Source organism: Cherax quadricarinatus, chromosome 31, assembly GCF_038502225.1.
Source record: "Cherax quadricarinatus isolate ZL_2023a chromosome 31, ASM3850222v1, whole genome shotgun sequence".
NCBI lineage: Eukaryota > Metazoa > Arthropoda > Malacostraca > Decapoda > Parastacidae > Cherax > Cherax quadricarinatus.
In genome coordinates, this window is record NC_091322.1 from 28,333,016 (window position 1) to 28,355,947 (window position 22,932).

General features: G+C 38.0%; 2 protein-coding genes across 10 annotated transcripts in view; both read right to left on the minus strand.

Moving 5' to 3' along the window:
- The window catches only part of LOC128696515 (protein bric-a-brac 1), a 134,539-nt gene extending 121,136 nt beyond the window's left edge, over window positions 1-13,403 (minus strand). For 3 of the 9 annotated variants that reach the window (XM_053787839.2, XM_053787830.2, XM_053787859.2), the window contains exons 1-5: window positions 12,928-13,124; window positions 6,243-6,329; window positions 4,406-4,495; window positions 3,505-3,606; window positions 2,243-2,932 (exon numbers count right to left, since the gene is read on the minus strand). In XM_053787839.2, the coding sequence (XP_053643814.1) occupies window positions 2,243-2,932; window positions 3,505-3,606; window positions 4,406-4,495; window positions 6,243-6,329; window positions 12,928-12,984 (1,026 nt within the window). In that variant the 5' untranslated portion in view covers window positions 12,985-13,124. The other 6 variants (XM_053787812.2, XM_053787821.2, XM_053787797.2 and 3 more) reach the window with 6 other exon arrangements.
- Window positions 13,404-13,580: 177 nt separating this feature from the next.
- On the minus strand, window positions 13,581-22,008 carry RpL37a (ribosomal protein L37a). The gene is made up of 4 exons (XM_053787879.1): window positions 21,868-22,008; window positions 18,466-18,601; window positions 14,982-15,066; window positions 13,581-13,668 (listed from the first exon to the last, which is right to left on the minus strand). The coding sequence occupies exons 1-4, from the start codon at window positions 21,868-21,870 to the stop codon at window positions 13,614-13,616; spliced, it is 279 nt and encodes a 92-aa protein (XP_053643854.1). The 5' UTR covers window positions 21,871-22,008; the 3' UTR covers window positions 13,581-13,613.
- Window positions 22,009-22,932: the final 924 nt, after the last annotated feature.

The following is a 22,932-nucleotide window of genomic DNA, read 5'->3' on the forward strand; positions in this document are numbered from 1 at the left end:
GGAAGGGGTAGTGATCTCTAGCTCTTGGGCTCACCTCTGGTTTCGACGGAGTGACGTGACAGGGCTTACATTCTGTTAATTTACTGTTTTAATGGGATGCAATGTTGATTAAGTTCATGAATAAGACGTGTGTGTGTGTGTGTGTGTGTGTGTGTGTGTGTGTGTGTACTCACCTATTTGTGGTTGCAGGGGTCAAGTCACAGCTCCTGGCCCCGCCTCTTCGCTGATTGCTACTAGGTCCTCTCTCTCCCTGCCCCATGAGCTCTATCATACCTCGCCTTAAAACTATGTATGGTTCCCGCCTCCACTACGTCACTTTCTAGGCTATTCCACGGCCTGACTACTCTATGACTGAAGAAATACTTCCTAACATCCCTTTGATTCATCTGAGTCTTCAACTTCCAATTGTGACCTCTTGTGTCTGTGTCCCTTCTCTGGAACATCCCGTCTTTGTCCACCTTGTCTATTCCGCGCAGTATTTTATATGTCGTTATCATGTCTCCCCTGACCCTCCTGTCCTCCAGTGTCGTCAGGCCGATTTCCATCAACCTTTCTTCGTAGGACAATCCCCGTAGCTCTGGGACTAGTCTTGTTGCAAACCTTTGCACTTTCTCTAATTTCTTGACGTGCTTGACTAGGTGTGGATTCCAAACTGGTGCTGCAGCCTCCAGTATGGGCCTGACGTAAATGGTATACAGAGTCTTAAACGAATCCTTACTAAGGTATCGGAACGCTATCCGTAGGTTTGCCAGGCGCCCGTATGCTGCAGCAGTTATCTGATTGATGTGATGTGTGTGTGTGTACGCGCGTTTTGTGCGAGTCAGCGCTGGAGCAGGGCCACTGTCTCCCTGGAGGAAGGGGTGGTTTGGGTAGGAGTGACGGGATGGGTTGTTGGGGAGGGAGGGTTGTTAGGATAGGGAGCAGTGTGACGAGGCCGGGGGGTTGTTGGGGCAGTCAGGGAGGGAGGGGCCACGTAGGGCAGGCGGAAAATTCCACAGCGGTGACCTAATCATGCGGAGGCGGGAGGAGAGCAGAAATGTTGTCTTCGGCCATCTTCTGATATCTCCTGAGGTCTGCTGCCGCCTTTTGCTATCTCTTGCTGTCTTCTCGGTATCTCTTACTGTCTGCTGTAGTCTCTTGTTGTCTGCTGCCGTCTTCTGTTACCCTGTTCACACTCTAACAGCACGTCAAGTCGTAAAAACCACTTGCCTCCACTCACTGCTATCTAACATGCTCACACACGCCTCACATGTACTGTATGTTTTTTTCTTTTTGTTTGTTTTTTTTCAACAAGTCGGCCATCTTCCACTGAGGCAGGGTGACCAAAAAAGAAAGAAAATCCCCCCCGAAAAATACTTTCATCATCATTCAACACTTTCACCTCACTCATACATAATCATTGTTTTTGCAGAGGTGCTTAGAATACAACAGCTTAGAAGCATATATAAAGATATATAACATATCCCTCCAAACTGCCAATATCCCAAACCCCTCCTTTAAAGTGCAGGCAATGTACTTCCCATTTCCAGTACTCAAGTCCAGCTATATAAAAATATCCGGCTTCCCTGAATCCCTTCACTAAATATTACCCTGCTCACACTCCAACAGCTCGTCAGGTCCCAAAAACTATTCGTCTCCATTCACTTCTATCTAACACGCTCACGCTGGAAGTCCAAGCCCCTCGCCCACAAAACCTCTTTTACCCCATCCCTCCAACCTTTTCAAGGACGACTCCTACCCCGCCTTCCTTTCCCTACAGATTTATATGCTCTCCATGTCATTCTACTTTGATCCATTTTCTCTAAATGACCAAACCACCTCAACAACCCTTCTTCAGCCCTCTGACTAATACTTTTAATAACTCCACACCTTCTCCTAATTTCCACACTCCGAATTTTCTGCATAATATTTACACCACACATTGCCCTAAGACAGGACATCTCCACTGCCTCCAACCGCCTCCTCGCTGCAGCATTTACAACCCAACCACGTATGTATGTATGTATGTATGTATGTATGTATGTATGTATGTATGTATGTATGTATGTATGTATGTATGTATGTATGTATGTATGTACGTATGTGATATAAATACACCTTAAGGAAAATTATAAAAGTAGTAGTAGTAGTAACAATAATAATAATAATAATAATAATAATAATAATTATTATTATTTTTTTTTTGTTAAGAAGGGCTAAACCCATATGGGTTATACAGCATGGATATAAAGCTATAACTCACCATGGAAGTTTCCGCATGTGACTGCGTTTGTACACCTGAAGGTCCCGGCAGTGTTCCCTCATCACTACTGTGGTATTGATCAGTTTGTGGATATACTTCACGGGGCAATTGCTCCCCTCGACTGGATGAGCTAACTTGAGCGGTGCCCGCATAGATGGCTGTCCCTGAGACCGAATATAAAACACCCTCGGAGGCTGCAATGGGACCGTGGTGACTAGCATAAGGCTGGGGTGTGTGGGATGTAACGTCCGGCTGATGTGGAGGTTCATGTGACGAAACTAACACTACCTGGGGGGCTGGGTGATCACGAATACTTAAGTTTTCACCACGTAGACTAAGGTTTTCACCACGGAGGCTTAAATTTTCACCATTACCAGTTTCAACAGTCACAACCTCCTCTTGGTTTTCTCTTACACCAACATAACTACTCTGTACATTAAATTGTTCAGATTTTTTCCGTTTGGCAACAGGACTAGATTGAGGGTATTTTGACACCTGAAGATGTTGAGGTACCCCAACAGGAGTTGCTGGGGTGGACTGTGGGGGTAACGGTGGAGGCTGAGGTCTGGGAGGCGATGCTATTCTTTTCACGTTCTTTTCTGTCGGTCTGTCAGGCTCGGCAAGACCTTTGATTTTTAAATTTTCGGCTGTGCTTATCAGAGACGCTAACTCAGATTGTGATACGCTAACCTGAAATATGGGACAAATAATTTAGTTTTTTCAGCAACATCCAATAATTTCGACCAAAAATTCTCAACCTTAATGGTCTGCCCAAAATGCAAAGCATTTATGAACAAAGAGATGTAATCCCAGAGTTGGTGGAACACCCTCTATTTCTTAGAAATAAAAATTTTACCTTGACTAACTATACTATATAATGCCCAGTAGTTTTAAGTTTTAGTCAACCTAAAATACTCTAAACAATCGGGGAATTTTCAAAATGTATGAAATAAATATCTAGTGGTTTTGTAACAATTAGGCACATTTCAAAAACAAAAAATTTGATTGTAATCAATTCTGGTGGTGGTGGTGTCTTGCTTTGCCAAGATTTTTGATGTCAAGGCTAGGACACTAGGAAGTAGAACTCAATACAGTTTGTATTATGATGACCCATTACAAGAACAGCCAACAATCAGAAGTTTGCTCAATAGATATTTTTGGTACTGCATGCCAGGCATGGCATAGTATCCACTCTGTTTTAAGACAAAAGAACAATATTGTATAGCTATCATAACCACTAATACCTGAAGAAAAGACCTCACCTCTCCTTTATATATAAACTCTATAAGAGCTTCCAATTCCTGCCCCTTGACATCCTTTAGGAAGACAATCGGATGCTTACAAGGATTAGTCTGAAAGAGTGTCTGAAAAAAAAAATATTCTTAAAAAAAGGAACAATGGAATACTGAATATTTTAATATTAATATTGCTGATAATCCCTTTAAAAAGATTATATTTGCATACAGTTTTACGATTCTTTAATCTAAAGTTCCGAGCTCTATATTCAGCTGCTGACCATCTCATGATAAAAGGCTCTTGCAATGATACCAATACTCAAGTTATTTTAGAAGTACAGGTGTACTTATGAATGCATTTCCATTAACCCGTAAGCGGTCCAAACGTATATATACGTTTTTACCGCTAGTGCCCCAAACGTATATATACATTTTATGTGTCCTACATTTAACATTGCCACGATAAGCCTGAGTCGCCTAGACATGTGAGAATGGGTGTGAGCACTCACTGTGCACCATATTAAAATAATTGGGGATGCCTGGGTACCATATGCTCTTTTTTCCTATTAAAAAACAACAATGTTTTTTTTCTCAAAAAAGTTGGGGCAGTACGGTAGTGAACGTATATATACATTTGGACTGTTTACGGGTTAATATTATACTTCAATAATATGACAATACTTCATGCATAATGACTTGGTTAACGTGGGGTGCTCATGTTTTTACTCAACTGGACACCCTTATTTCCTCTGGCTAACCACTTTCATCTACAACAAGCTTTAACAATAAATCTATTAACCCAGTTTCATAAGGATTTTTTTTTAACACACTGGCTGTCTACCACCAAGGTAGTGATCCAAGAAAGAGAAAACACATTCACATTTTTTATAAGGATATGGTAAATCAACTGACACAATTAATAACACACCTGGAAATATGGCGAACATGCAGACAAGACAACTCTGTGTGCGGAGAAAGACTTTCCATCACACGCCAGAGTAACATCGACAAAAGCATCCTGATTAAGAGAAAAGTTTACGATAAATTTTCAGTGATACACAGATTACATATCACTGCACATCTAAATTAAATGTAGCTGTCAGTAATAATCAAGATAAACTCACAATATTGTGTTCTAATTCATTTCTGTATCAAATAATAATAGTACAGCTGTATCAGTACATCTGAAGTGGAGGTTACCATTTCATTGATTCTATTGAAAATTTCCTAGATATATTAATGATACAATAAAATTTCATTATGAACAGAGTGATAGATTTGAGAATTTTAAATTTTCTTTCCGAAATGCTCAGACATGCTAGTGGCTTTCTTTGTGCTTAACAGTATTTTATAACATGTAAATTACACATTGTATACTATACAAAGAAATAAAAACTTGAATTTGAAAAAAAACTTAACTTGCACAAACCAATTTTCAATGTCTTTGAGAAATAACATTCACCTATACAGTCAATAGAAACTCAGAATAAGAAATATCACCATTATGGCACTGTATGTTATCCTTCTAATATTTTCATAATGTATCATTTATGTTTTTCATAACTTCTGCACATCTGGCAAGAAGCACAAATAGTACAGCCCAATCCCTATTATATATAGTACATGTATCTGGAAATATGTTTACTATGTATGTATTAGCAACCAAGAAAATATAGACTGCAAAACAACCACTGTGGAAAAATAGTGAAATTCCAAGTGCTTTTGTGATTTCTCACATCACAGGTCCTCGATAATGTGAGAAATCATGAAAGCACTTTAAACCTTAAACTGTCCAAATGTAGATCAACGTTTTTTCAACATTTGAAAGTACGTAAAAAATGTAATCTTTTTTTTTTTTACATTTGAAAACACGTAAAAAAAACTTTGATCTACTTTTTTTTTTTGTTATATTTGAAAATATTATAGGTAGTAGGTTGGTAGACAGCAACCGCCCAGGGAGGTACTACCGTCCTGCCAAGTGAGTGTAAAACGAAAGCCTGTAATTGTTTTACATGATGGTAGGATTGCTGGTGTCCTTTTTTCTGTCTCATGAACATGCAAGATTTCAGGTATGTCTTGCTACTTCTACTTACACTTAGGTCACACAACACATACATGTACAAGCATATGTATACACACCCCTCTGGGTTTTCTTCTATTTTCTTACTAGCTCTTGTTCTTGTTTATTTCCTCTTATCTCCATGGGGAAGTGGAACAGAATTCTTCCTCCGTAAGCTATGCGTGTTGTAAGAGGCGACTAAAATGCCAGGAGCAAGGGGCTAGTAACCCCTTCTCCTGTATATATTACTAAATGTGAAAGGAGAAACTTTTGTTTTTCCTTTTGGGCCACCCTGCCTTGGTGGGATACAGCCGATGTGTTGAAAGAAAGAAGAAAGATTTGAAAATATGTAAAAAAACATAGATCTACTTCTGGAGCACTACACGTGTGAACGTAAATCTGTTTGGACAGTTTAAGGGTTAATTTCACTATTTTATCACAGTGGTTGTTTTGTATACTGTGATATCACCTGTTTACTGTGATCTTATTGCATACAGTAGACTATAAACAATACATCCATAAACTTGCAGAACTGGGAACAAATGTCTCTTATAAGATATCTTTTACATTTAGTGATTATTTTTCCTAAGTGTGCAGTGATGCTATAAATAAAATGAAACCATAATTATATTTTAAAAAAAAAAAGTGCTGAACGTTCTCCTTAAATGGAACCTGGTAAATCTGAAAGATTGTATAAGCTACTTACCTGTGTACGCAAGTAACTGAACACTTCAACAAAGTTATTTTGGTGGTTATTCCACTTAAGAAGAAACTGGTCTTGATTCATCCTGACCTGAAAAGGATTGAAATGGTTATTAAAACAAAAATAAGTTTTACATTATCTAACTTATTATATCGATGACCTATCAAATGTATTTCAGCAGCTTAAACCAGTTTTATGTGTAGATGACACCATTTTCATGAATTCCAACCCAGACCCAGTTGAACTTAACATAGTCATTGTTGAACTAGAAAGGTAATCATATTACAACATGCATATAATTAGTAAAAATGTATAGGTGTCATTTTTTTTGATGACTTAACCTAGGATATCCCTATATTCTTCCAAAGATTATGCCAACATTTATAGTTAGATTAATTTCATAAAATTCATTTTCAGATATGCACATCAGTTATATAATTTTCACTGCAGTAAGTACAATTAATTTCAGTGTGGTCACTATCAACAAGTCACCACAATTACACTCACGGTGGCCTGGTGGCTAAAGCTCCCACTTCACATACGGAGGGCCCGGGTTCGATTCCCGGCGGGTGGAAACATTTCGACACGTTTCCTTACACCTGTTGTCCTGTTCACCTAGCAGCAAATAGGTACCTGGGTGTTAGTCGACTGGTGTGGGTCGCATCCTGGGGGACAAGATTAAGGACCCCAATGGAAATAAGTTAGACAGTCCTCGATGACGCACTGACTTTCTTGGGTTATCCTGGGTGGCTAACCCTCCGGGGTTAAAAATCCGAACGAAATCTTATCTTATCTCTTCTTAAAAAACTGGACAATTCCAAAACATTACATAATACAAAAACAATCACCTCATTTAATTACCATCAAACATTCATTTACCATTATCCTGCACAAAAATTACATGGTATCTCAAAAGGCTACAAAACAAAACTGCTACAATATTATTCTTATATTCACCTTTCCACCCTCCAGGTAATTCACAGGGAAATAAGTTTACTAAAGCCTTATATATAATCTTAACCTTTTATTGTAGTTGTAGGCAGTACATTATGTAAAGGTGAACCTAAGATAACCCAATAAAGCAAACGTGATTTATTTCCACTGGGGAAATGCTTAGTAAGTTTATTTAGGTACAAGTACATGTAAATACAATTATCGTTGAACTTCATATTGTTTTCTGCAGCCCACTGAAAGATTCGGACATCAACCAAATCTTTCAGTGGGCTGCAGAAAACAATATGAAGTTCAACGATGAGAAATTTCAATTACTCAGATATGGTAAACATGAGGAAATTAAATCTTCATCAGAGTACAAAACAAATTCTGGCCACAAAATAGAGCGAAACACCAACGTCAAAGACCTGGGAGTGATTATGTCGGAGGATCTCACCTTCAAGGACCATAACATTGTATCAATCGCATCTGCTAGAAAAATGACAGGATGGATAATGAGAACCTTCAAAACTAGGGAGGCCAAGCCCATGATGACACTCTTCAGGTCACTTGTTCTATCTAGGCTGGAATATTGCTGCACTCTAACAGCACCTTTCAAGGCAGGTGAAATTGCCGACCTAGAAAATGTACAGAGAACTTTCACGGCGCGCATAACGGAGATAAAACACCTCAATTACTGGGAGCGCTTGAGGTTTCTAAACCTGTATTCCCTGGAACGCAGGAGGGAGAGATACATGATTATATACACCTGGAAAATCCTAGAGGGACTAGTACCGAACTTGCACACGAAAATCACTCACTACGAAAGCAAAAGACTTGGCAGACGATGCACCATCCCCCCAATGAAAAGCAGGGGTGTCACTAGCACGTTAAGAGACCATACAATAAGTGTCAGGGGACCGAGACTGTTCAACTGCCTCCCAGCACACATAAGGGGGATTACCAACAGACCCCTGGCAGTCTTCAAGCTGGCACTGGACAAGCACCTAAAGTCAGTTCCTGATCAGCCGGGCTGTGGCTCGTACGTTGGTTTGCGTGCAGCCAGCAGCAACAGCCTGGTTGATCAGGCGCTGATCCACCAGGAGGCCTGGTCACAGACCGGGCCGCGGGGGCGTTGACCCCCGAAACTCTCTCCAGGTAAACTCCAGGTATCATATATAATGTAAATTACCTATAACCCAAAAAAGCCAAAGTAACTTATTTTCCTGTGGGGTCCTTAACATGTAAAGCCAATACAGCCTCCGGGAAATGAGAGGCAATCATGTCTGATCCAAGGAAAGGGAAGGGTACTTCCAACTCTTTAGATGAAGAGCCCTTCATTGACATCAAAGTAGCATCCTGGGAGGGCTGAACAGCAATGGAAATGAGTCACTTTGTATGACTTTTTTGGCATTATCCTAGATAATTTACACTATGTATGATAACTATACTCATGTGTACCTGTGCCTAAATAAATTTACTTAGCATTAACACAAAAGGACCCCAGTGGAAATAAGTCACTTTGTCTAACTTTGTTGGGTTATTCTAGGTAATTTACACATATATTACTATGTACGATAATTTGTGTAACTGTATTTATTTGTACCTATACCTAAATAAACGTATTATGACAGCCCTTGCTGATTTACCAAGCTGCCTAGGAGCCACCTCTAGCACACTACCTGAGACAACATTAATGACTATCTTTCTCTACCTCATTCCACTAATGTCGGCACAGTGGTGGAGGAAGTATCATGTTGAGTGATGTGTTAACATGACAGAAGACAAGTTTGGTCCACAGTGTTAAGTGGAAGATGGTTGTTGGTGGAGGATGTGACCAACCTGCCCAGCACCTCACATGTCAACACAACCTCAGGTAAACAACCCCTCACGCTGCTGCTACTCTGATCAATAACTTCTTTAATACTCATTCTCACATATACACAGAAGGTAAAAACATGTGCTATAAAACTTTTATCTATGTGTATTACACTCCAATAGAAATGTTAGTAAGTTTACTGAGGTACATGTACATATAAATAAAGTTACATAAATTAGCATGCATAACAGCATATGTGTAGATTACCTAGGATAACCCCCCCAAAAAAGTCAAAGTGACTTATTTCCATTATGTGTGTATCAAACTCATCCAGTGGTCAGCAGTGAAGCTAATTATTGTTTATTCAGAGTAGGGAAGGTCAGGGTATTCATCTAGATATTTAGATAGTGATAAATAGTCACAGTACTATGGCAGGAATAATTCACAAGACATTTAGGAGGACGTTGTAAATTAAATTTTGAGATTTTTTTAATGTCATGCAAAACTCTTGTAGCAAAGAACCTTTTATTTACAAAACTCCTCACCTACTGTGGATTTTATCAATGAAACAAACTCGCTCTTATTTTCATAAGATACGGTGCATAGTTTACAAGATTAGATGACCTTTGATAGCATCCATGAAAGCCCCTGATTATGCGTTAAACTTTTGAGATATAAAAATACTTTGCTGTAAGTTTTTCTATTAGTATTTGTCGGCTCACAATCATTATACTACATTTGTCAGAAAGTTCTTTCTAAATTCGCTTTTTTCTTTTATATTCAAGTATAAATGACAGAGGGTAGCTACATCATGATGTCGGTATTTGTTTCATGTATTTGTTTCTTAGTTTGTTTCATGTATTTGCTTCCTAGTTTGTTTCCTGTATTTGTTTCCTAGTTTGTTTCATGTATTTGTTTCCTAGTTGAAGCCTAGGGAAAGTGCACTGTTATTATTTCCCTGGAGGAAGTAGTTTAGATTCCTTGGATCAGGAGCTGTTCATGAGCGTTTTATTAACAAACAAGGTTAGCCCAAAGGGGTCATAAAACTGGTGGTATTAATTACTCATAGAAAAGCGATGAACCCATAGTTTATACAGCGCCTGGGAATGGGAGGTAATCAGATTTAATTTAAATTATTATTATAATCAAAAAGAAGCGCTAAGCCACAAGGGCTATACAGCAATTTAAAGATTATTATTACATTCATGGAAGAGTGCTAAACCCGTAGGGGTCATACAGCAACTATGAGAATGAAAGGCATTCAGACTCGATTCATGAAACTGGAGCACAGGTTCAATTCCTTATATCAAGAGCACCTCGCCAGCTTTGATCCAAGGAATGAGTAATTCTAATTCCTTGGATGAAGAGCCTTCGAAGAGAATAGGTTAGATTGCGTTAAAGTGATGACGACGCCAGAGGTAAATTGTAAGATATGGTGAACCGACAATGAAACAACAATTCTCACAGAGCGGCACTGAGCACTTCTCCGTGAGATACCCGTGAGTGAGACGTGTGTGTCCGATACCATGGCAGGAGTGTATAATCTCCCAAACACCACAGCGATGATAAAACCAGAAACCCAAACAAGATTTTACAAATTACAATTTGCTATGGATTAGCTCAAACCACCATTGTTGCCAACAATCAATAAAAAATAAGCGCTAAACCCACACGGGTTATACAATTGTTGCCAACAGTTGCAAAGTTGTCAGAGAGATTACTGAAAAATAATCTGAGAATGGAATAATCCTATACATAATGAGGTCATGAATTGCTGACCTCGCAGCAGTTCGCCTGCTCGTTGCCCCGAACAGCCATATTTTATTATAATATTCATGGGAAGCGATATACCAGCAATCCAAATTTTGATTTTGATGAAACACTAAACCCAGAGAGATCAGCACCTGGGTAATAACAAATAGGAGGCAATTAGGCTTGATCCAAGAATATGAAGAGATCCAATTCCCTGAATCAAAGCCCTTCACTAACATCAAGTCCTTTGAAGGACTTGCAAGATAAATGGGGACAATTTTGAATGGTGACAATTTTGCGATCTCTGATCTATCAAGTTCGGTGAATACATATATTTATATCAAGTTCAGAGAGTTCTCTGTATACTATTGTCCTGTAAATGGGCAGCCAACAGTTGCATTTTGTTCCCTTTCCAAGGGCATTGACTACTACCAACTCGTATAATTTTATTATGCACTCGAAAGTGGACTCAAGACTCGCTGTATATATTATTATTATTATAATCAAAAAGAAGCGCTAAGCCACAAGGGCTATACAGCTCGCTGTATATATTAATAAATGATGGGGCAGTGCTACACCCATAAGGGTCATACATCACCCGGGGCATCGGAGAAAATTAGGTTCGATTCAAGGAACAGGACAAATTTAAATTATTTGGATCAACAGTACATTCTCTGTGAAAAAGTTTAAAGGCTCATTCTGGATCACTAAAACATCTAAGATAGCTATTTTTTCCGCCCAACTTTAAATCTGATGGATAAGGAAATCTGTAAGTTTCCCAAAAAATGCACCTCCCTGGAGGGTATATTGTATTTACGAGAGCCCTAAACCAGAATGGGTCATCGTGCCAACCGGCAGGGCACGTTCATCTCTCGTGGCTTTCGATAGGAACCCAAACGTTGTTAGATCCCTTACGGGTTCATCGCTCCCATAAATGTAATACTCTCCCCTTTGATCCAACCTGATGGCCTCCCATTAGACAAGTGATGTATGACCCTTACAGGTTTAGCACTCTCCATGCGAAAAAAAAAAAAATCTCGCAAGGAAGAACAGGGGTTAATTCCGTGGGAGGATTGAGCCGCTAACGTTTCACACACTTCCAGGAAGAGCAAGTTGCGTACTTTTAACTTTTAACCTAAATAAGGAAGGTTTGCGGTACAGGAACTGTTTGGGGAACAGAAAAGGATGGCAAACAATGTTGGCAGGCAGTTTAGTTTGTGAGTGCTAGCAGGCAATATAGGTTATGTCAGTGTTTGTTTTGTCAATGCAGCTTGGCAGGCAGTGTTAATTGTTGGTTGGAAGATGGTATAGTATCAAGTGTCTTGTTGAGTGACAGTATTGCTGGCGGCCAGTTAATTGCTTTGTGACACTATATAGCTTGTTACAAACTGCTCGTTTGCAGACTGATTGTCAATGGATACTGCCGCACAATACTTGTTGGTACATAATGAAGCTTGTCAGCAATAACAACTACGTGTTAGATAATGTAGCTTTAGTTATAAACTGCTTGCTGGCAGACAATTTAGCTTCTTTCACCAATTGCTTCCTGGCAGGTAATATATTATATAAAACTACTTGCCAGAAGTGTAGACTTTTACAAACTGCTGGCAGTGTAGGTTAACACAAACTGATTGCTGGCAATATAACTGTGCCAGAAACTGCTGCTAACAGTAGCTTTTGCAAACTGCTTGCTGGCAGTATTGCTGTGCTAGAAACTAAATGTAGCCTGTTACACAAACTGCTGCTGACTATAGTTAAATTACTGCTAAGTGTATCTTATTTCAGAAACTGCTCGCCGACAGTTTAGCTTCACATACTACTTACTGACAATGCAGCTTGTTACAAATACTGCTTGCTAACAGTGCAGCTAGTTTCAAAATCTGCTCATTTACTTGTTACATAAACTGTTCGTTGACAGTGTAGTTTTCACATACTGACAGTGTAGCTTGTTACACAAACTGCTCAGTGTAGCTTGTTGCACCTACTGCTTAACAGTTTAGCTTGTTACACAAACTGCTCGCTGACAGTTCAGCTTGTTACACACACTGCCAGTATAGCTTGTTTCACATACTGCTTGCTTACAGTGTAGCTTGTTACACAAACTGCTCGCTGGCAGTGCAGCAGATCCCTACACCTGTGTTCACTCTCCACCATCACAAAACACTCCCCAGAACATTCACCAACCTGTTCCATTTGATAATTCCCATCGCAGTTGTATATTTCAGCGAGTGAGGGTTGCATAGCAGCAGTGTGACTAGTGGAGGCTTGGTGGAAGCAGCAGCAGCAGCAGCAGCCGCAGCCGCAGCAAACAAAAAGCTGGCAAGTAAACAAACCTTGCCACCAGGCACAAGCACCGCCACCTTCCCTCTCTCTCACACCGCTCCGCCATCTTCACTACTCACCTCGCGTAGATGGTTATTGTTCCATAATGCAGGATGACATCTTGGGATAAACACAGCCAGTATTCCTGATCATTACTGCTGCCATCTATCAGCATCTAATCAAAACAATCGATTCTCACGTTTTCTTTTATTCGCTAGTAGAAAACGGAAGCTAATACCGTCAACTTTACTAAAATTAACTTCTCATTTAAATGTATAAACTTTTTAAAATGTAAAAAGAAATTGAAGTACAAAATTAAACTACCTGCTATACAAAGCCAGACTGAATTGAACAAAGCAAAAATTTTGCTTGTGTAATTTCAAAACATTTTGTTTGAATTTTCTCCCTAAGAAAACTTGACAAACAATTTACATGTATAATTTGTAAATTATTTGCATTAATTTAAATAAAACAGAAAAAGGCTTTCTGGGGAAAAGGTACAAGTTAAAAACAAATTAATTTTTTTTCTTTATTACAATTTACAATTACTAATGAGCAGCAGCTTTCTTGGGCCGTGCCTTGGTGCCTTCACGGAAACCATTCCTGCAAGGAAGAATTTTTCATTAATCTACTGTGTAACAATAATACAATTAGGCAGGGGTGGCTCCAAAACTTTATTGGGGGCTCAGGAAAAGCTATAATGGATGGAAGGAGACTGCATTTACTGAGCAAGTACACCATTTACCAAAGCGTATATTACAGATTAATAAAAATAGTATTAAAAATAGTTTCACTATATAAAGGTAAAAACAATTGTCCATCTCAAAGAATAAGAACTATAATTACATAAAACTACAATATGCAAGCCATCAAAATTGTTATTCGCTATGACCTTATTAAGACAATGATATTCATTCTTCTGACAAATGAACGGATAGGGTAAATGAAAAGTTATAACAGATTGTAATGATGTTGGTAGAATTACCAACAATATGTAAAGTAAAAGGACACTTGACAAAGCTCCTGGAGAGCGAAACATTGCCACAATAAAATATCACATTAGTTGCACTTGTGTCCCTTTACTTTATAAGATTCTTTTGTTCTTGTGGCTGGAAGCAAAAGTATCAATACCTTCAATATACACACTTTGCTGTTTTCAAATTTATAGATATAATTGTACTATTATATGCTCTTGCTATGACTACTGTTTGTCAAATAAGTTTTTGACAGTCACAGGCAGGAAAAACATTTTCATGTGCTGCAGAATTAACTGGCAGCCAGTGATAAACATAAGCTTATATACATAGCTATGAAAGTTTGTTTTGAGCTTAGTAGCAAATGAGCAAGAAAGGCTGGATTTGAGTTACTGAACTGTAAACCTTAAATTAAATGGCTTTTGGAATGGGTTGAACAATATGAGAAAGGGATGGATTTGAGGACAAGTTATGTATGGCCCATGGGATTGTTGCAACATTCCTTCAATCTCATGCTCCTATAACACACGGAGGCACTGTTATATATTTATTGAGCCTATTGACTTACCTGGTAAAGGTGGATATTCATACCTAACAATAACATGATTTACCTCAGAGAGGCCTGGGAAAGAGGACTGAAGCAAATAACATGATTTACCTCAGAGAGGCTTGGGAAAGAGGACTGAAGCCTCCCTTGGCACCACCAATGCAATCAGGGCAATTAACAAAAGCCTTCATGCTGTATACCATATTTAATCTGCATGCATGCTAAGGCACTACCTTTCCACACATTTTTTAATTCAGAATACTGGCCACTACTAAACTTTCATTCATGCCATCATGTGCTCCTTTCTGGTATCTGAGTAATTAATATTTCTAGAAAAGGTTTGACAAACCAATGCCTAAGCTCAGTGGTATTAAAAAGCAGGTAGTTCAACATACCTGAATCTTCTATGCACAACTTTAAGGTGACGCATACGCCCAGTTCCAGTGGTCTTCCTGCGAATAGCCTTGACAGACCAATTATCTGGGAGGAAAAAAAAACATTAACACGTATACCTGTTTTCTTTTATCAAAGAGAAAGCTGTGCTAATGACAAGAACAAAGTGAAATAATGTAATAATGAGAGGTACTACAGACAAATTACACAATTTTAAATTCTCATGAAACCTGACAACTAGTACAAATTTCAGTCCAGCAAAAACACTCCAAAAATTCTGAAAGGTAGAATTTTTTGACATTAAACAGGGAGTAAACCTATGATACTTAAAATTGCCTGTAGACAGAAAATGCTGGTAAATCATGTGCTCCTCCTTTACATATATACCCTTATGTAACAAACTTTTGAAGTACTGGCTTCCATGATACTGGTTAGTAGCTTGGTCAACCTAACAATAGCTGAATTGCCACTTTTATCTCTAAATTTTATTTACAACATTAATGCAATTAACCCTTAAACGGTCCAAACATATACTATATATGTTCACTCGCGTAGCGCCCCAAATTTTTTGAAAAAAAATTTTCTTTTTTTAATAGGAAAAAAGAGCATATGGTACCCAGGCGTCCCCAATTACTAATATGGCGCACAGTGAGTGCGCACACCCATTCACTCATGTCTAGGTGACTCAGGCTTATCATGGCAATGTTGAATGAATGACAAAGAAAACACATATATACGTTTGGGGCGCTACGCACGTGAATGTATATATACGTTTGGACCGTTTAAGGGTTAAGGAATCCTAGCAAGGGAAAATAAACCATGATATCTGTTAATGATTCCGAGGATCATTGGTCCCATAGGCATGTCTCATTAGGTGGATTAAAAGCACTGAACTTTAAAGAGTTGTAGGCGAGTAGAATAAACTACCATGTAACATCTTAAAAGGAACTATTTTGTATAGCTGTAAATATAAATTAACCCTTTGACTGTCGCGGCCGTATATATACGTTTTACGAGGTGCCGTGTTTGACGTATATATACTCATAAATTCTAGCGGCTTCAAATCAAGCAGGAGAAAGCTGGTAGGCCCACATGTGAGAGAATGGGTCTGTGTGGTCAGTGTGCACCATATAAAAAAAATCCTGGAGCACGCAGTGCATAATGAGAAAAAAAAAAACTCCGACCGTTTTTTTTAATTAAAATGCCGACTTTGTGGTCTATTTTCGTATAGTATTTATGGTGGTATTCTCGTTTTCTTGGTCTCATTTGATAGAATGGAAAACATATTACAGAAATAGAGGTGTTTTTGATTGATTTTTCTATAAAAAGAACCTAGAAATGGAGCTCAAAGTAGGGGAAATGTTTGATTTTTGCCAATGTTCAAAAGTAAACAAATGATGCCATTGTCCAATAAATGTCCAACTAGCCATTCTAATATGCAGTCATGAATGGGTTGATGTTATTTATACAGTTATTACAGCATTGCAGTAGTCTGCATAATAGTAAGTCTAATATATTTTGTTTGAATAAAAATTCAAAATAGAAAGCAAGAGTAATATCAGAGGGGCCTGGAGACGTGACTGATGAACAAAGAAAACGTTATTTTAGAGCCTGGAATGTCTGCATTGTTCATTCTGGACCTTATTTTGAAATTGTCATATTTTTTAGTTTTCGTGAAATTGGCCAAATTGCAAATTTCTGACCACATTATTAGGTAGTTGAAATCAGTAAATGGGCAGTTTCTTGTACTCAATCGATAGAAAAAATGAAGTTCTAAAGAAATAGCTATGAGTTTGGGCGACTGGAACAATGGAATTAGCCGAAAATAGGGCTCAAAGTGGGCCAAATCGCCGATTTGTAAACAGCGCCGAGGTCGCTAACTTCACGAGAGCATAATTCCGTCAGTTTTCCATCAAATTTCGTTTTTTTGGTGTCATTACAATCGGGAAAAGATTCTGTATCATTTCATAAGAAAAAATAATTTTTTTTTTTAAATTTTGCGACACCAGGAGACACCTCAGGATTGGGGGTTGCGACAGTCAAAGGGTTAAACAGGTAAACAAGTATAGTTACGGACAATAGGTTTATTGTAATGCTCCTCTATTCTGGATAGTATCTAGTATATTGCACCTGTATATACTAAATACATTTTATCACTTGCCACATTTTAATTCACCATTCACATACCTACCCTCATACATATGACAAACTTTTTAAAGATGGTCTTGAGCCAATTATACTGCTCCACATAGTCTTTCAATTCTTATATTCTTGTAGTATGCTTAAATCAAGTCAATGACCTTAAATCACACTGCAAAAAATATTCAGTAGAGGCAGGCAGTTTTTTTTTCAAGTTTGAAAAAGGCAAGGAATTAAATTAGTGCTAGTTCCTAAGATCGTGAGCTTACCAGTGACAAAGGGCTCCCTTGATGGAATCTCACAATGCATGGATTATGTACTGACCTAGAATTTTACAACTCATTGCCCCCATGAGTTCAATCCCTACCCATGGAATGCATGGCTATGTTTTGAGGAATTCGTGGATGAAAAATGATAAAAGAAAAAGTGAAAATGATCGTCTCGCATCTTTAAGGACTTGCTTAAAGCTAAGCTTAAGGAATACAAGAAAAAATAGCCAACCAATTTTACTGATTTTCCAGCAAAACTGTGTACACCAATGCTAACTGAATACAGTTGAAATGACACTATAATGTATATAATTATACAACTCATTTTTACACACTACCTAATTTAATATTTCATCATGATATTTAAAAAATTAAGTCATACCCTGCTTAAAATTTTTTAACATTGTATTAATATTATAATCACAGGGACGCACTAAACCCGTAGGATTATACAGCGCATGTGGGGGGGACAGAAGGTATTCAGGCTCAATTCAGGGAACTGGAACACAGATACAATTCCCTATATCAAGAGCCCCTTGCCAGCATCAAGGAGCCTCCCTTGAGGGGTTTAACATTTTAATGACTTGAATATAACCCCCAGAAAACATTAAGGTTATGCAATTTTAAATTTTGCACCAAAACTAATGATCTAGCAGCTTATGAATAGTAGCAAAATTTACCTGACTTCTCTAAGAATTCAAATACAGTAACTATTTATCTGGTTTCCTTGAGATAATTCCAAAGGCCCTTTTATCAGGGGTAAGTCTATTATATAGAATTTGACCCACAGTGACGCTTTAATACAATACAGCATTGTACTTAATAAAAGCACACACTGAATATAACATATGCCTTTCCTTGATAAAAGCATCTTTGAAACTACCTCAGGTTGGCTTATGTCACCCGAAATGCCTCGGCATGATAGTGGCTGTCTTTGCTCCAATCATATGTAAACACACATTGTAACCTTAGCAAAGAAATAAATATTTTATTTTATTTATATGACTTCCTTGTGAAAGGGGGGAAGGGAAGGATATCTTCAGATGACCCAAAATACTTTTAATTGAATCTTACTTACAGCGTCTCATCTTCTTCCTTGGGTATCCACACTGGGCACATCTTTTCTTTTGGATGTGGTACGATGATCGGCCACAACGACGGCACAAAGTGTGGGTCTTGTTGTGCCGCTTTCCAAAGGATGATGTACCCTTCGTCTGAAAGTTTCAGTAATATATTAATATGAAGGCACTGTATGACTACCCTACAAAAATTGATTCATGAATTAATGCTAAATTATAATACCCAAACTGAAGTAATACATCAATTGCAAAGGCAGCAGTAACAGCCTGGTTGATCAGACCCTGATCCACCATGAGGCCTGGTCTTAGACCAGGCCACGGGGGCACTGACCCCCCAAACCCTCTCCAGGTAAACTCCCCAGGTATGTATCCCATTCCAAAAACCAATGTTTAAAATGAAGAAATACTCTCATGACAAAATTTGCAAAATAGCCCATTTGCATTTAATAAATTTATCTACATGAAGTTCTGAATTATGAATTCTACAATACATTATAACATGACAATAACCACCGTTTCTCTGGAACAATAATTGCTATATACTGTAAATTAATGACTAAGGAATATTATACAAAGAACTGTTAAAATGTACAACCAAAGGGGCATTGCAGTAGGCCTACTGGCCCATGCAAGACAGGTCTACTCACATCCAACCATTATAATACATATGTATCAGTTTAATCTACAATTATTGCAAACCAGTTTTCCCAACATACTGTAATACCTAACCAAAAATTTTTACAATTTAAATTCATTATTACTAGTTGTCTTTATTAGCAAACACATTCACAATAATTCACTGAAAAACTGTCTTAACAGAAGTGTGCAGATAATACAATTCAAAAAACCCTCCAGTGTGTGAGAACCCTTCTCCCCACCTCTAGGACTCAAGTCTGGCAGTTTCCCTGAACCCTTTGATAAGAAAGGAAGTACAGGGATTAGACAGATACTGTGAGGAAGTGAAAAGGTACAAGGGGTAAGAAATGGGAAGAGGGAAGAGGATAAGAAATGTTACCTTCTGCTCACACTCCAACAACAAGTCAAATCCCAAACACTACTCATCCCCCTCCCCTCCAATTACAGCACTGGTAAGATGACCAGAAGTCCAAATGTAGCTTGAAGTAATTTATTGTGGACCAACTCACCACATTGCAAACAACTGCGAGTCTGTCGAGAGATCGTCAAAAACTGGTTCGTGAATGACTGACCACTTATGGTATTAGATACCAACATGATGGAAAAGGAGAGAGAGGCAATTACACTGAAGTCAGAATGGGGACCAGTCACAAATATTACATTTAATGAATCTCAGCATGGTTTTACAAAGGGGCATTCCTGCTGTACAAATTTACTAACTTTTTTCACTTAGTATTTGAGGTGGTAGCTCATGATGTATGATATTGTGTATATGGACTTCAGTAAGGTTTTTGATAGTTCCATACAGGAGATTGTTAAAGAAAGTAGAAGCACAAGGAATAAAAAAATTTTCCTGGACTGAGGAGTAGTTGACCAATAGGCAACCGAGTCTGCACAAATGGGGAAAAATCAAAATGGGGACACATTATAAGTGGTGTTCCAAAGGCGTTAATGTGGGGTTGTTCACAATATACATAACCGACAAAGGTGGGGGAATAAAGAGAGGCTTAAGAAAATTTGTCAATGACCCTAAAACAGGCCGTCGGATAAATTCCAACGAGGACACTACAGCGCTACAGTTAGATCTGGATAGATTAATGCAATGGCTCAAGAAGTGGTAGATACATTTTAATGTAGGCAAATGTAAGGCTCTAAGCCGGGGAAAGAAAAATAATCATGGCACTTATAAACTAAATAATATAGATCTTAATAACTCTGAGTATGAAAAAAATTTAGAGCTGTGGTTAGCAGTAAACTAAAGCCAAGACAACAGTGCATAAGTGTTCACAATAAAGCTAATAGAATTCATGGCTTAATATCAAGAAGTATAAATAATATAAGTCCTAGGTCATACAGTGGTACCTCAAGTTTCAAACAGCTCCCAACTCGAACAATTATGTAAGTGTATTTTTGCAAGTGCTTTTGTAAGTGTATTTTTGGGGGGTCTGAAACAGGCTAATCTAATTTACATTATTCCTTATGGGAACAAATTCGTTTGGTATCGGCATTCAAACAGCCTTCTGGAACGAATTAAGTTCATAACTCAAGGTACCACTGTACTTCAACTTTATATGTATATCATTGGTAAGGCCTCATTTAGATTTCACTGCTCAGTTCTGGTCTCCATATTACAGAATGGACATAAATGTGCTAGAAAAGAGAGAGAAAGACGATGAAGTTTATCCCATGCATCAGAAATCTTCCCTATAAGGATAAACTATGAGCACTGAATCTGCATCCTTTGGAAATGCATAAAATTAGATGGGACATGATTAAGTGTATAAATGGAAGACATGAAAAAATAACGAAATATAAATAGCTTACTGAAAATATCTAACCAAAATAAAACTTGCAAAAATGGGTTCAGGTTAGAACATTTTTGAAAGGATATAGCAAAGCACTTGTTTGGTAAAAAGAATTGCAGAAGAGCGGAACAAAGTCCAGGGTATCATCACTGAAGTGAGAAGCTTGTGTAGTTTTAAAAGTAGGTTAGATAAGTACGAGTGGATGTGGGAGGGCAAGAGTTGAACCTGCCTAGCATGGGCTAGTAGGCCTCCTGCAGTTCTCCTTTTTTGTGTTCTTACATCACCAGAGGGAAAGAAAGGCAATGAAGTTCGATTCAAGTGGCGTCCAATCCCTTGGATCAAAAGCCCCTCGCCAAGATCAAGGAAATTTCCTCTGGAGGTCGTTTATTGGAAGTGGATGACTGGTTAATGGGGCTAAATGTCTACTGAATACACCGAGGTTATTAATGTTATATCAAACTTTACCACCACCAGAAAATAAAAAAAAATCCCTAAAATAGGGATTAACGTAAGTTCTCAGCATATTTACTAAGATATACCTATCTTCACATATACCTTACTTACGCTATGAAATATACCTATCTTTATATACATAAATATATCTTCTGCTAGATGAGTGACCTTTTTTTTTATCTAGGCACACCCCTCCCCCCTCCCCAATTAAGAGTTAAGCCCTTTAAAATTACCGAATACTATCAATACCATTAAGACCTTAATATAGTGAAGATTGTTCATAAAGTTAATAAAAGTGGCGAGCATCAGCCTCGCCATGTGACAACACACACCACCCAAACAATTCCTTTCAGTCTTCCTTATTCTCCCCCCAAAACCCTCATTTATCTACCTTAACGGAGACAGCGACATGGTTGCTATTGCCTACCGAGGCAAGGTTGGGTCAGGAGTGCCTGTAAGAGGCATCAATGATAATATAAGAGGAGGGAGAGAGGATGTTAGACTCACCATGTCGCGGCTCACCTGCAGAAGGATGCTACCCACAATGCTCACCCGTGACGTCACAACATGGCCGCCGCCGCCACCACTACCACACCTCCATTTTAAATCCCCTCAGGGAAGGTTCCTTGATGTTGGTGAGGAGCTTTTGATTTAGGGAATTGAATCTGTGCTACAGTTCCCCAAATTAAGCCTGGATGCCTTCCACATTCCCCCAAGGCGCTGTATAATCCTACGGGTTTAGTGCTTCCCCCTTGATTATAATAATAATAATAATAATAATAATACCTTTTAAATACAAATACATATTTATTTGCTGTTATGTTGTATTTAATATATATATATATATATATATATATATATATATATATATATATATATATATATATATATATATATATATATATATATATATATATATATATATATATATATATATATATATATATATATATATATATATATATATATAGTTAATATTGAATTCAGGTTCTGGTCTGAGTTGGTCAATAATTTATTCTTTAAGATCTCCAACATTGTGTTTTAGAGCTGTTAAGGGCCACCAAGGACTCCAGTCGAAATAAGTCACTTTGTCTGATTTTTATAGGGGTTATTTTAGGTAATTTATACTATGTATGATAATTGTACCTATGTGTACCTTTGCCTAAATAAACTTAATTACTTACACCTTATAAACACAAACATTAAATATAAATCAGGAACGTGCACGGTAAGCTGTCCAATATACAAAAACAGTTAGAAACAGAAATACAAATAGCTAGAGCTTCATTTAATGAGGTTATTAATAGAATATTCATGAGGTTGCTAGTAGAATTGCAGTAAATCAACCATTCAAATCATTATGAAGCTGTGTGTAGTCTGTGGTCAGTCAAACAAACGGGCTTCCACATGGGTAAATTGTCATTTTTGTGGAAATTGGTGTCACGCCCCTTGTGCAGATATCCAAGAACTAGCTACAAGCAGTGTTAAAACAGGGAAGTGTTTTTGGGTATGCCCAAATGAGATAAATCTGTGGACTAAAATCACAAGGGTATTAAAAGAGGACAACATCAA